Genomic DNA, 13,539 nt, shown 5'->3' with positions numbered 1-13,539 from the left:
AATCTGGAGGTGTGCATTTTCACACTTCTATACCTTTTGCCTGGTGGGAGAGGGGAGAAGAGGGAGTGGCCAGGGTGCGACTCGTCCTTGATTATGCTGCTGGCCTTGCCGAAGCAGCGTGAGATGTAATGGAGTCAATAGAAGGGAGGTTGGTTTGTGTGATGGTCCATTTACACTCGTCCCACCTGCCTGTGTTTGGCCCATATCCCTCTAAACCTGTCCGACCATGTACCTGTCTAACTGTTTCATAAATGTTGGGATAGTATCGACCTCAACTACATCTTCCGGCAGCTCATTCCACACACCCACCACCCTGTGTGTAAACAATACTGAGTGAATGTGCTACCCGGACGATGCTGCATTGTAACGTCCAGGAACTGCCTGAGTTCAGGCAACTGTCTGAGCAGCTGAGTACCAGCATTCCCTACTCTCTACAGTACAGTACTACAATTGGCTTGCTGAATGCTCCAGACCCTCAAAGTTACTCACACAGCAGGACAGGCAGCATCCCTGGAGAGGTGACGTCTCGGGTCGAGACCCTTCTCTCCAGAGATGCTGCCTGTCCCGCTGAGTTATTCCAGCGTTTTGTGTCCATCTTCAGTTCAAACCAGCATCTGCAGTTTCTTCCTACACATCCTGTACTCAATACTTGGATGATGAAGGCTAGCTTATCAATAGACAATAGATAATAGACAATAGGTGCAGGAGGAGGCCATTCGGCCCTTCGAGCCAGCACCACCATTCAATGTGATCATGGCTGATCATTCTCAATCAGTACCCCGTTCCTGCCTTCTCCCCATACCCCCTGACTCCGCTATCCTTAAGAGCTCTATCTAGCTCTCTCTTGAGACGCAATGTCAGCAAGACAAGGGAGATAGAGATCGACTGCCGGAAGTGATGCGGTACACATACCCTAGTTTGCTTTGACAGCACCAAAGTAGAGTAAATATCACCAACGACCAAGAAAGCACACCAACGAAGCCCTTCCTCAGACTGGACCTGAAACCCACCCATTCCTTCTCTCCAGAGATGCTGCCTGACCCCGCTGAGTTACTCCAGTATTTTGTGTCTATCTTCGGAGTAAACCAGCACCTCCAGTTCCTTCCAAAGTTATTACTGGGCACTTGACCAATATGCATTTTTTAATGGAAATTAGGTCTAGGTTTATTATTGTCACGTACCGAGTTAGAGTAAAAACATTTGTTTTGCAGGCTATCCAGTCATAGGGCGACACGGTGGCGCAGCGGGTAGAGCTGCTGCCTCACAGCGCCAGATACCCGGGTTCAATCCTGACTACGGATGCTGTCTGTACGGAGTTTGTACGTTCTCCCCGTGATCGAGTGGGTTTTCTCTGGGATCTCTGGTTTCCCCCACACTCTAAAGACGTACAGGTTTGTAGGTTAATTGGCTTCAGTAAAATTGTAAATTGTCCCTCGTGTGTGTGAGGGATGTGTTAGTGTGCAGGGATCGATGGTTGGCTCAGACTCGGCGGGCCGAAGGGCATATTTCAACGCTGCATCTCTTTAACTAAACTAAAATTAAATCAAATAATACAACACATAAATACAATCACGCCAAACTCAAGTACAACAGGTGGAAGATACAGAGTGCAGGATATAGTTCTCAACATCGTAACGCATCAGTTCCACAGACAAAGTCTAGAGTCTGCAATGGAGTAGAGGTGAATCGAACAGTACCATAGATTATATCAAAGCCTGATAACAGAGGGGGGGAGCTGTTCCTGAGTCTGGTGGTGCGAGCTTGCAAGCTTCTGCCGGACGAGAGAGGTCGGATTAACCTGGGTGGGACAAGTTTTTGATTATGTTGGCTGCCTTCCCGAGGTAAGTTAAACTGATCTCATCTGCCTGTACATGATCCATATCCCTTTATTCCCGCCATTTGCATGTGCCTATCTAAATGCCTCTTATACTCCACTATTATATCTACCTTCACCACCACCCCTGGCAATGCGTTCAAGCCCCCAACACAGTCCCTGGATGTCCCCGTACATCTCCATTAAACTTCCCCCCTCTTACCACATAGCTATGCCCTCTAATGTTGGACATTTCCTTTCAGAATTTTACAGACTTCTTTCGTCTCCGCGCCACCTTCAACGTTCCAGAGAAAACAATGCAAGTTTATCCAAGCTCTCCTTCTGAAACCCTCTAATCCAGGCAGCCTTCTGGCAAACCTCATCTGGACTCACCCCAAAGAGTCCACATCCTTCCTGTAATGGGAGCGACCAGAACTGCACGCAATACTCCAAATGCGGCCTGACCAAAGTCTTATAGAGCTGTATCATGACTTCCTGACTCTTGTACTCAATGCCCCCAGTAATGAAGGCAAGTATTGAAACATGGCTTGTAGAGGAACTGGTGGATGTTGTTCTGTACAGGAAAGGTAGGAGGTGTGGAGTGGCCTCCATAAACACGAGTCACAGTCAATCATGGAACAATAATCAAGTTACAACAGACAACCTTTTATAACCATATAATAACCATATAACAACTACAGCACGGAAACAGGCCTGTTCGGCCCTTCCAGTCCACGCCGACCACTCTCCCTGACCTAGTCTCATCTACCTGCACTCAGACCATAACCCTCTAATCCCCTCCTATCCATATACCTATCCAATTTACTCTTAAATAATAAAATCGAGCCAGCCTCCACCACTTCCACCGGAAGCCCATTCCATACAGCCACAACCCTCTGAGTAAAGAAGTTACCCCTCATGTTACCCCTAAACTTTTGTCCCTCAATTCTGAAGCTATGTCCCCTTGTTGGAATCTTCCCCACTCTCAAAGGGAAAAGCCTACCCACGTCAACTCTGTCCGTCCCTCTCAAAATTTTAAAAACCTCTATCAAGTCCCCCCTCAACCTTCTACGCTCCAAAGAATAAAGACCCAACCTGTTCAACCTCTCTCTTTTATCCATTCATCTGCAGAAAATCAATTGATGTTTCTTTTTATTCATTTCTCTATCGTCTGACCCCATGGTGTTTGTCGAGGAGGTCGGTGCGGAGCTTGTTCAGGGCAATGGCGATCGAGGTCAGGCCACTAGGGAGCCGGAGGATGAGCCGCCGGGAACAAAGGGGGGCCCGGCGTGGGGGGGGGGGGCGGTGAAGAACAAAGGAGGACCCAGCGTGGGGGAGGGGATGGGCAGGGGGGGCAGAACTAAGGAGGACTTGGTGCGAGATATTTTGTAACTTTGTTGGCGCCCTTTATGTGGTGACTCTTTGCATACCTTGGGTTTGCAATACAAAGAATTTCACTGTGACTCGTCACATGTGACAATAAAGTATTTATTCATTCATTCGTATTTACCTCAGCCACTGTGAGTGGGATCCACATTCAAACCGCTATGAGTTTGTTTAGTTTATTGTCACGTGTACAGAGATGGTCATTGAAAAGACAATACACGATTATAATCGAGCCGTCCGCAGTGTACAGGCGCATGATAAAGGGAATAAGGTGCTGCTGTTGGAGTAGAGAATGTAATGCGTGATTGCAGATCCACTTCTGTGACCAGCATACAAAGAGTCACCTGGCCTGGGCACCATCAGGACAGATGTTCCTTTGGAATTTTGTGTTTGGGATTTATGAATAACTATCTTGTATTTACAATCCTTTTTTTTGGCACCTTGGTCAGCAAGGATGAGTTGGGCCACAAAGGACCTGTTTCCACGCTATGTGACTCTATGACTGTATGAAAGGCAGGGGTACATCATTAACCTGAAGAACAGGCCCGGCACAAAACATCATCTGGCCATTCCCTCCACAGATGCCGCCTGACCCACTGAGTTCCTCCAGCACAAAAAATTCCCAATATCTGCAGTTCCATGTGTCTCAATATATTATCAATATCAGAAGTATGTATCAGAATATTATGTATCAGAAGTAGAAAAAAGATACTTAAATTAGAAATTTGAACTACAATAGCTAGTGAGGAATCTTCAAACGTTGTAATTCTGAATTATAAGGTTTAGGTTTATTATCATCACATGTTGTGAGACACAGTGAAAAACTTTTTTTTGCGTGCTATCAAATCAGACGGATAATACTATAAATAAATGCAAACAATCCAAGTCTGAAGAAAGGTGTCGACCCGAAAAGTCACCTATTCCTTTGTCCAGAGATGCTGCCTGACCTGCTGAATTTCTCCAGCATTTCGTGTCTGTCTTCAACTTAAGTACAATCGGCAGAGTGAAGGGAAAGATTAACTTTAGGTAGCTCCTCTGTCCCTCTCTTTCCCCTCCCCCTTCCCAGTTCTCCCACTAGTCTTCCTGTCTCCAACTACATCCTTTCTTTGTTCCGCCCCCTCCCCTGACATCAGTCTGAAGAAGGGTCTCGACCCGAAACGTCACCCATTCCTTCTCTCCCGAGATGCTGCCTGACCCGCTGAGTTACTCCAGCATTTAGTGATACCTGGGTACTGTTACTATCACTCTACCATGGTAGAGTGCAGAATAGAGTATTATTAGAACAACTAGAAATGGTGCGATGTATACAGGTAGATTTAAAAGAGTGGGGAGATGATGGTAGACCCTCCCCTGGGACCACGTGCAAAGAGATTCCACCCTTTGGAGCGGCACGGTAGCGCAGCGGTAGAGTTGCTGCCTTACAGCGCTTGCAGCGCCGGAGACCCGGGTTCGATCCCAACCACGGCTGCTGTCTGTACGGTTGTGGGATTGCAGCCATTTTAGTTGTCTTGCTGCCAGCATTGAGTTACTGTAATAAAGACGTCTGTTGTACCTTGAAGACTCGCAAAGTTTCATACAGGCATAGAGCAAGAACACAAAATTACCAACTTTGTTTTATTGAACTATGGATTTAGTTAGTTGCAGCACTATTATAGTCTGGTTACTTAATTACGCATGACTCCTTGGAAACACGTTTTGCCCCCTCTCGAAAGCTTTCACACTTTTCCCAGCGTGTTGCACCCAGATCGAGGAACAATACCCCAACTATGGATGAACCAGTGCTTTGTAAAGCTTCATTATCACTGCGCCAAACTGTATCCTCTTTATAAAGCCCAGGATCCCAGATGCTGTTCATATTCACTTCTCAAACTGTTCTACGACTTTCAATGACTACGTACATATACCCTCTGATCTCTGATCTTGCAGCACTTTTAGATTAACGCCCTCTACTCTAGGCGCCATTTTCTCATTCTTCCCGCCAACATGGAACTCCTCCCATTTTTCAATATTATCTATATTTCTGTTACTAACTTCTTCCCACTCTGCATCCAATTTTTGTGCCACATAAATTTTGCCAGAGGGCGCCAGAGTGGCACAGCGGTAGAGCTGCTGCCATGCCGCACCAGAGACTCCGGTTCGATCCTGACCACGGGTGCTGGCTGTGTTGAGTTTGTATGTTCTCCCTAGTGACCACGTGGGTTTTCCCCAGGTGCTCCGGTTTCTTCCCACATTCCGAAGACGTGCAGTTCTGTAGGTTAATTGGCTTCTATAAATTGTCCCTTGTGTGTTGGATAGAACTAGTGTACGGGTGATCGCTGTAAGGCGCGGACTCGGTTGGCCGAAGCTGTATCTCTAAACTAAACTAAAAATCCAAAGATCAGGACTAGGGGGTGTTGCCAGGACTAGAGGGTGTGAGCTATCTATAGAGAGGTTAAGTAGGCTGGATCTCTATTCCATGGAGTGTAGGAGGATGAGGGGAGATCTTCTTGAGGTATACAAAATCATGAGAGGAATAGATCGGGTAGATGCATAGAGTCTTTTACCCAGAGTAGGGGAATCTAGAACCAGAGGACATAGGTTCAAGGTGACGGGGAAAAAAGTTAATAGGAATCCGAGGGGTAACTTTTTCACACAGAGGGTGGTGGGTGTATGGAACAAGTTGCCAGAAGAACATCACCCATTCCTTCTCTCCTGAGATGCTGCCTGACCTGCTGAGTTACTCCAGCATTTTGTGAATAAATACCTTCGATTTGTACCAGCATCTGCAGTTATTTTCTTACACTACCAGTTGCCAGAGGAGGTAGTTGAGACCGGGACTATCCCATCGTTTAAGAAACAGTTGGACAGGTACAAGGATAGGACAGGTTTGGAGGGATATGGATCATGCGCAGGCAAGTGGGACAAGTGTAGCTGGGACAATGTTGGCTGGTGTGAACGAGATGGGCTGAAGGGCCTGTTTCCACACTGTACCAATCTACGACTCTATGACCAGTTGCACAGATATAATCAGAATGGCAACCACTCTGGTGCCCCTCCCTGGGGAAGTCCCATCTACACTTCCCTCCAACTCAACAAGTGATTTTGCACTTCCAATCTTTACGTCCTGTTCCTGACACTATTTTCTATCAGTCCTTCAACAGCCCTTTTTATTTCCCCACAGTTTGGTGTTTCCACTTCATTTTCCAGCCCCTGTTTTCACCTCCACCCTCCCCTCACCCCAACTGGACCACCTGCATCGTTATTTTTGCCTGGCCCGTCACTCACCTGGTCTGGCACGTTCTCCCAACACGACCCTTCTCCCCCCTCCCACACATTGCTCCATTTGCCCATCACCTGCCTCCTTCCTCACTTTCGACTTTAGAGATCCAGCGCAGAGACAGGCCCTTCGGCCCACTGAGTCCCTGCCAACCAGTGATCATGCCGCACACTAGCACTATCCTACACACACCAGGGACAATTTTACCCAAGCAAATTAACCTACAAACCTGTATGGCTTTGGAGTGCGGGAGGAAACCAGAGCACCCGGAGAAAACCCACGCGGTCACTGGGAGAACGTACAAACTCTGTGCAGACAGCACTTGTAGTCAGGATCAAACACGGGTCTCTGGCGCTGTGAGGCAACAGGTCTACCGCTGAGCCACCTTAAATGTGTGACTTGGTGCCATCTATCACACACCAGCCCCTGTCTCGCCCTCGTGTCTTTACACTGGGTTTACACTGACTAAAGTAAAAATGTCATTGTTCCGTTTTGGGACATATTACAATAAAACTCTTTTGACTCTTAACTGTACCCTCCCTCAACACTCCTGGTTCAAGATCCTGACCCCAAACGTCGATTGCCTGCTTGCCCCCACAGATGTTTGTCTGGCCCACAGGCCCCCAATCACTCAATGTGTAAATACACTTGCCCGCCCCATCCTTTAAACTTTGCCCCTCTCAACTAAAAGCTGTGTCCTCTGCTTCACCCCTGACGATGCCTCTCGAAAACAAGCAAGAATATATTTCAAACCTGATAGACCTTTTCAGTGAAAGACCAACTCAGTAAAGACTGATACTGATGCAAGTAAACAAAGTGTGCCCACCCCCATCACTTCACCCCCAGCCACTCCCATCAGGTAGTAGGTGTAGAAGTGTGAAAACGCACACCTCCAGAGATACAGCGCGGAAACATCAACACTATCGAAGGGATTTATTCACAAAATGCTGGAGTAACTCAGCAGGTCAGGCAGCATCTCGGGAGAGAAGGAATGGGTGACGTTTCGGGTCGAGACCCTTCTTCAGTCTGAGGAAGGGTCTCGACCCGAAACGTCACCCATTCCCTCTCTCCTGAGATGCTGCTTGACCCGCTGAGTTACTCCAGCATTTTGTGAATAAATACCTTCGATTTGTACCGGCATCTGCAGTTATTTTCTTATACACATCAACACTATCCCGGGGATAGCCTTCTTCAGATCACGCAGGTCACAGGGAGAATGTGCAAACTCCCCGTACAAGACAGCGCCTGTAGTCGGGGTCGAACCCGCGTCGCTGGCGCTGCTGTAAGGTAAAGCAACTCCACCTGCGCTTGCTTCTTCCCCGCTTGTCCTACCTTGTTGCTCGCCCTGGATCCATCCCTACGAGACGGGTGGGTGGGTGGGTGCACGACCCCGCTGCTGTAAGACGCTGGTCACAAAAACAACAACAAAAACAAAAAGCAGGCTTCCAAAGCAAAATACTGAATCTTTGATGTTGATGTTTTTTCTGTTACTTGGAGCCAATGTGTCAGTTTCACTCTCAGCTCTGGAGACCGAAACTGTCTTCCTGCAGTGAAATTGTCAATCGAAAGTATTTAGAATTTTTTCGAAACTTTCAATGGATAAAACGCGGGGGCGGCGCCGCAAACTGACTGCTGAGCTGAGCTTTCCGGACTTTTTTTTCTTTGGTAATCTGATTTTGATTACGGGTGGTAAAGTCCCCGGTGATAATGTTCCCTCGCGTCTGTAGGGTCGTGTTAATGCACGGGGAATCGCTGGTCGGTGAGGACTCGGTGGGCCGAAGGGCCTGTATCTCGAAACTTAAGAGGTATGGAGCATGGAGAGATATTGTGTCCATTATAGATGAGGGTCTCTCACTAGGGTCTCTTCTACATCCCGCAGCTCCACTCTTGCTCCCCCTCCCCCCATTCATAACAAGGACAGAATCCCCCTCGTTCTCACCTTCCACCCCACCAGCCAGCGTATCCAACATATCATCCGCCAACATTTCCGTCACCTACAACGGGACCCCACCACAGGCCATATCATCATATCATATCATATATATACAGCCGGAAACAGGCCTTTTCGGCCCTCCAAGTCCGTGCCGCCCAGTGATCCCCGTACATTAACACTATCCTACACCCACTAGGGACAATTTTTACATTTACCCAGCCAATTAACCTACATACCTGTACGTCTTTGGAGTGTGGGAGGAAACCGAAGATCTCGGAGAAAACCCACGCAGGTCACGGGGAGAACGTACAAACTCCTTACAGTGCAGCAACCGTAGTCAGGATTGAACCTGAGTCTCCGGCGCTGCATTCGCTGTAAAGCAGCAACTCTACCGCTGCGCTACCATATCTTCCCATCCCCTTCCCTTTCTGCGTTCCGCAGAGACCGCTCCCTCCGTAACTCCCTGGTCCACTCGTCCCTTCCTACCCAAACCACCCCATTCCCGGGCACTTTCCCCTGCAACCGCACGAGATGCAACACCTGTCCCTTTACCTCCCCCCTCAAGTCCATCCAAGGACCCAAACAGTCTTTCCAGGTGAGGCAGAGGTTCACCTGCACCTCCTCCAACCTCATCTATTGCATCCGCTGCTCCAGATGTCAACTTATTTACATCGGCGAAACCAAGCGCAGGCTCGGCAATCGCTTCGCTCAACACCTGCACTCAGTCCGCGTTAACCAATCTGATCTCCCAGTGGCCGAGCACTTCAACTCCCCCTCCCATTCCCAGTCTGACCTCCTCCAGTGCCATAGTGAGGCCCACCGTAAATTGGAGGAACAACACCTCATATTTCGCCTGGGCAGCTTGCAGCCCAGTGGTATGAACATCGACTTCTCCAACTTTAGATAGTTCCTGTGTCCCTCTCATCCCCTCCCACTTCCCAGATCTCCCTCTATCTTCCTGTCTCCACCTATATCCTTCCTTTGTCCCGCCCCCCCCTGACATCAGTCCGAAGAAGGGTCTCGACCCGAAACGTCACCCATTCCTTCTCTCCCGAGATGCTGCCTGAACTGCTGAGTTACTCCAGCATTTTGTGAATAAATACCTTTGATTTGTACCAGCATCTGCAGTTATTTTCTTATACTACAATGGATATTGTGTGGTCTAATCAGGGTAGGACACATACCTCAAATGGAAAGGTCCTGGGGAGCACTGAGGGACTCAGGTACCAAGTCAAGTCAAGTTTATTTGTCACATACATATACAAGATGTGCAGTGAAATGAAAGTAGCAACGCCTGCAGAATGTGCTAAACTACAAAACAGAATAGAGAAAAAAATGTTAACACAAAAAAAAATTACCTTGGTGTACAGGTCAAAAGAATCCTCAAGGTGGCAGAACAGGTGAAGAAAGCAGATGGAATGCTAGTTTAATTTAGACAAGAAGACATAGAACAGGCCCCTGCCCCTCCACTCTTCAGCTTTCTTTCCCCCCACTCCTGCAATCAGTCTGAAGATGGGTCCCAACCCAAAATGTCACCCATCCCTATTTGTCATTTTCATTAGTTCTAGGAGCAGAATTAGGCCCCATCAAGTCTATTCCACCATTCAATCACGGCTGACCTATCTTTCCCTCTCAACCCCATTCTCCTGCCTTCTCCTCCTAACCCCTGACACCCACACTAATGTTCTCCAGGGATGCTGAGCCACTGAGTTACTCCGGCATTTTGTACCTTTCCATAGCAGGGAGGTCTTGCAACAACTTTGTAAAACATTGGTTAGGCGACAGCTGAAATATTGAGTGGGGTTGTGGTTGCCACAGTACTGGGGAACAATAATAGGGAGCGGAGGAGATTCACTAGGAGACTCACACTAGAAACTGCACGGTTCAAACCCAAAACATTGACAATTCTTTTCCCTCCACAGATGCTGCTCGAAACATTGAGTCCCGCCGGCAGATTGGCTGTTTCACCGGGATGTTGCCTGGGAAGGTATATTTCAGCTGTGACTCGATAGTCTACTGAACCAATGGCCAAGAAAGCACACCAACTTCCTGAGAAGGGTCTCGACCCGAAACGTCACCCATTCCTTCTCTCCTGAGATGCTGCCTGACCTGCTGAGTTACTCCAACCTTTTGTGAATAAATATCCTCAGAAGGCCTAGGACGTTCGGCTTGTCCCCACCAACTCCTACAGATACGCCACTGAAAGCATTTTATCGGGATGTATCACTGTATCCAAGACCACGAGAACGTGCAGGGTTGTGGACATAGCCCAGACCAACATTCAAACCAACCTCCCTTCCATTGACTCCAAGAACACCTCACGCTGCCTCGGCAAGGCCAGCAGCATAACCGAGGATGAGCCGCATCCTGGCCACTCCCTCTTCTCCCCTCTCCCATCAGGCAAAAGATACAGAAGTGTGAAATCGCACACCTCCAGGTGCTTGGGCAGTTTCTTCTCAGCTGTTATCAGGCAACTGAACCATCCTACCACAAGTAGAGAGCAATCCTGAACTACTATCTACCTCAGTAGCGACCCTTGGACTATCCTTGATCGAACTTTGCTGGCTTTACCTTACACTAAATGTTATTCCCTTATCATGTATCTGTACACTGAGAATGGGGGTTCAATTGTAATCATGTAGAGTCCTTTCGTTGACTGGTTCGCATTCAACAAAAGCTTTTCACTGTACCTCGATACACATGACAAGAAACTAAACAAAACTGAAATTTTAAAAATTTAAACTGCTAATGGAAATGCAAAAACAAAACAAAAATGGCAAACACTGGTTGCTAATTCCAGCAGCTGATTTAGGGGAAAAGCCATATTATAAATACATGAATATCAAGAGAAATAAGTAAATCTCAGCAAAAATCGTTGATACAAAGATCCAAAACAAAACCAGAAAATGCTTAGAGCAGTCAGCAGGAATTAATGTCGCAGGTCAAAGACTGATCAGAATAAGATTTAAAAAGCAAGCCAGGCAGCATCTGTGGAGAGAGAAACAGACGTAATTTTTCAGCTTCAAAGAGCTTAAGTTTTCAACTAGGAACAAAAAACATGAACTCTCTCTTTTCACGGATGCTGCCTGACACGCTGAATATCTTCTGTGTTTTCTTGTTTGAGCTATGCATGATCAGGATCTGCAGAGAGTTGGCTTGGTCGGGTTGGTCTGGGAGCAGCTCCAGAGTTTAACCTTTCTGGACTGACGATCAAGTTAATTAGTTACGATGCTAACAAAGCCATTCAATTATGTTTTCTGCATTACCTGTAGAAATGGAAAGCTGATACCAGTAAAAGTGATTGTGCAGCTGTAGGATTGTACAAAAAAATCCAGATAGGTAGCCTCAGAATTTTTAAAGGAAGTCTGTCGTCATTATCTAGTACAGCGAATTTAGTAGCATGGCGATCTTGATTAACCAAAGGTTGAAAGGACTGTTTATTGTCATGTGTACCAATTAAGGTGCAGCGAAACTCGAATTACCATACAGCCATACTAAAAAAAAGCAACAAAACACACAACTACATAAAAGTTAACGTAAACATCCATAATAATAATAATAATAATGCATTACATTTATATAGCGCTTTTCTAACACTCAAAGACGCTTTACATAAAAGAAAATAAATAGATAAATGAGTAAACGAAGAGAAAAGGAAAAAGAAGGTGAGGTAACGGTCAGTGATTGAAGGCAGTGCTGAACAGATGAGACTTCAGTGATGTTTTGAATGTGGTGAGTGAGGAGGAGTCTCTGACGGTTTGGGGTCGTGAGTTCCAGAGGGTGGGAGCAGCGATGGAGAAAGCCCTGTCCCCCCAGGATCTGAGTTTGGTCCGGATGGGGGGGGACAGGAGGTTAGCAGCAGCAGAGCGGAGGGTACGAGTGGGAGTGTATCTGTGGAGGAGGTCAGTCAGGTAGGATGGGGCCAGGGTATGGAGGGCTTTGTAGGTCATGAGGAGGATTTTGTACTGGATTCTCTGGGGGATGGGGAGCCAGTGGAGCTTGTAAAGGACGGGGGTGATATGGTCACGGATCGGGGAGTGGGTGAGTAGACGGGCAGCGGAGTTCTGGATGTGTTGGAGTTTGTTGATGATTTTTGAGGGTGAACCATAGAGGAGGCTGTTACAGTAGTGCAGACGGGAGGTGATGAAGGCGTGGATGAGGGTTTCAGCAGCTGCGGAGGAGAGGGATGGACGGAGACGGGCGATGTTTTTGAGGTGGAAGAAGGCTGTCTTGGTGATGTGTTTGATATGTTTGTCGAAGGAGAGGGTTTGATCAAGGATGATTCCAAGATTCCGGATGTGAGGGGAGGTGGATACTGGGAAACCATCAATATTGAGGGTGAAGTTGTGGGTGGATTTGGTGAGCGTTTGTGGTCCAATGATGATGATTTCAGATTTGTTGCAATTGAGTTTGAGAAAATTGAATTGAAGCCAAGATTTTATTTCAGTGATGCAGTTTGTCAGGGTAGAGTGCGTAGTGGTGGAGATTGACTTGGTGGAGATGAGGAGCTGGATATCATCGGCATAGCAGTGGAACTTGAGACCATGACGGCGGATTAATTGACCAAGGGGGAACAGGTACATCAAAGCGGATTCCCCACATTCCTCACTGTGATGGAAGGCAATACAGGTGCTCCCCAACTTATGATGGGATTACATTCCGAGAAACCCATCGTAAACCGAAAATATCGTACGTCAAAATGCATTTAATACACCTGATCACGTGGCCGGAAGCTCGCTACGGATAGCTGCCGTTTGCACCATCGCAAAGTCGAACCATCCGCAGTCAGGGCGATCGAAGCTCCTGCAGCCGGCGATCGAGGTCTCCGCACCGGGACGGTCGAAGCTCCTGTGGCTTGGAGCTCCCGAAGTCGGTCTCTAACCAGGGACCGCGAGCTCCCCAATGTTAAAGTCCGCAGGCTCCCGTGGTTGGAGCTACGAGGTCGATCCACGGTAGGGACCGCCAGCTCAACGATGTTAAGTCCTGCAGACCGCCCCCCCACATAAATAGACAATAGGTACAGGAGGAGGCCATTCGAGCCAGCACCGCCATTCAATGTGATCATGGCTGATCATTCTCAATCAGTACCCCGTTCCTGCCTTCTCCCCATACCCCCTGACTCCGCTATCCTTAAGAGCTCTATCTAGCTCT

General features: G+C 47.7%; 1 protein-coding gene across 1 annotated transcript in view; it reads right to left on the bottom strand.

Annotated features, from left to right (window-relative positions):
- The window catches only part of LOC144611367 (CD276 antigen-like), a 24,897-nt gene extending 17,087 nt beyond the window's left edge, over positions 1-7,810 (bottom strand). Inside the window, exon 1 of the mRNA XM_078430438.1 lies at positions 7,788-7,810. Within this exon, the coding sequence (XP_078286564.1) occupies positions 7,788-7,810 (23 nt within the window). The remainder of the gene's footprint in view (positions 1-7,787) is intronic.
- Between the last annotated feature and the right edge of the window lie 5,729 nt (positions 7,811-13,539).

This window comes from Rhinoraja longicauda, chromosome 40 (assembly GCF_053455715.1).
Source record: "Rhinoraja longicauda isolate Sanriku21f chromosome 40, sRhiLon1.1, whole genome shotgun sequence".
Classification (NCBI taxonomy): domain Eukaryota; kingdom Metazoa; phylum Chordata; class Chondrichthyes; order Rajiformes; family Arhynchobatidae; genus Rhinoraja; species Rhinoraja longicauda.
Note: the sequence above shows the minus strand (reverse complement) of the source record. Positions and strands in the feature narration are given on the sequence as shown.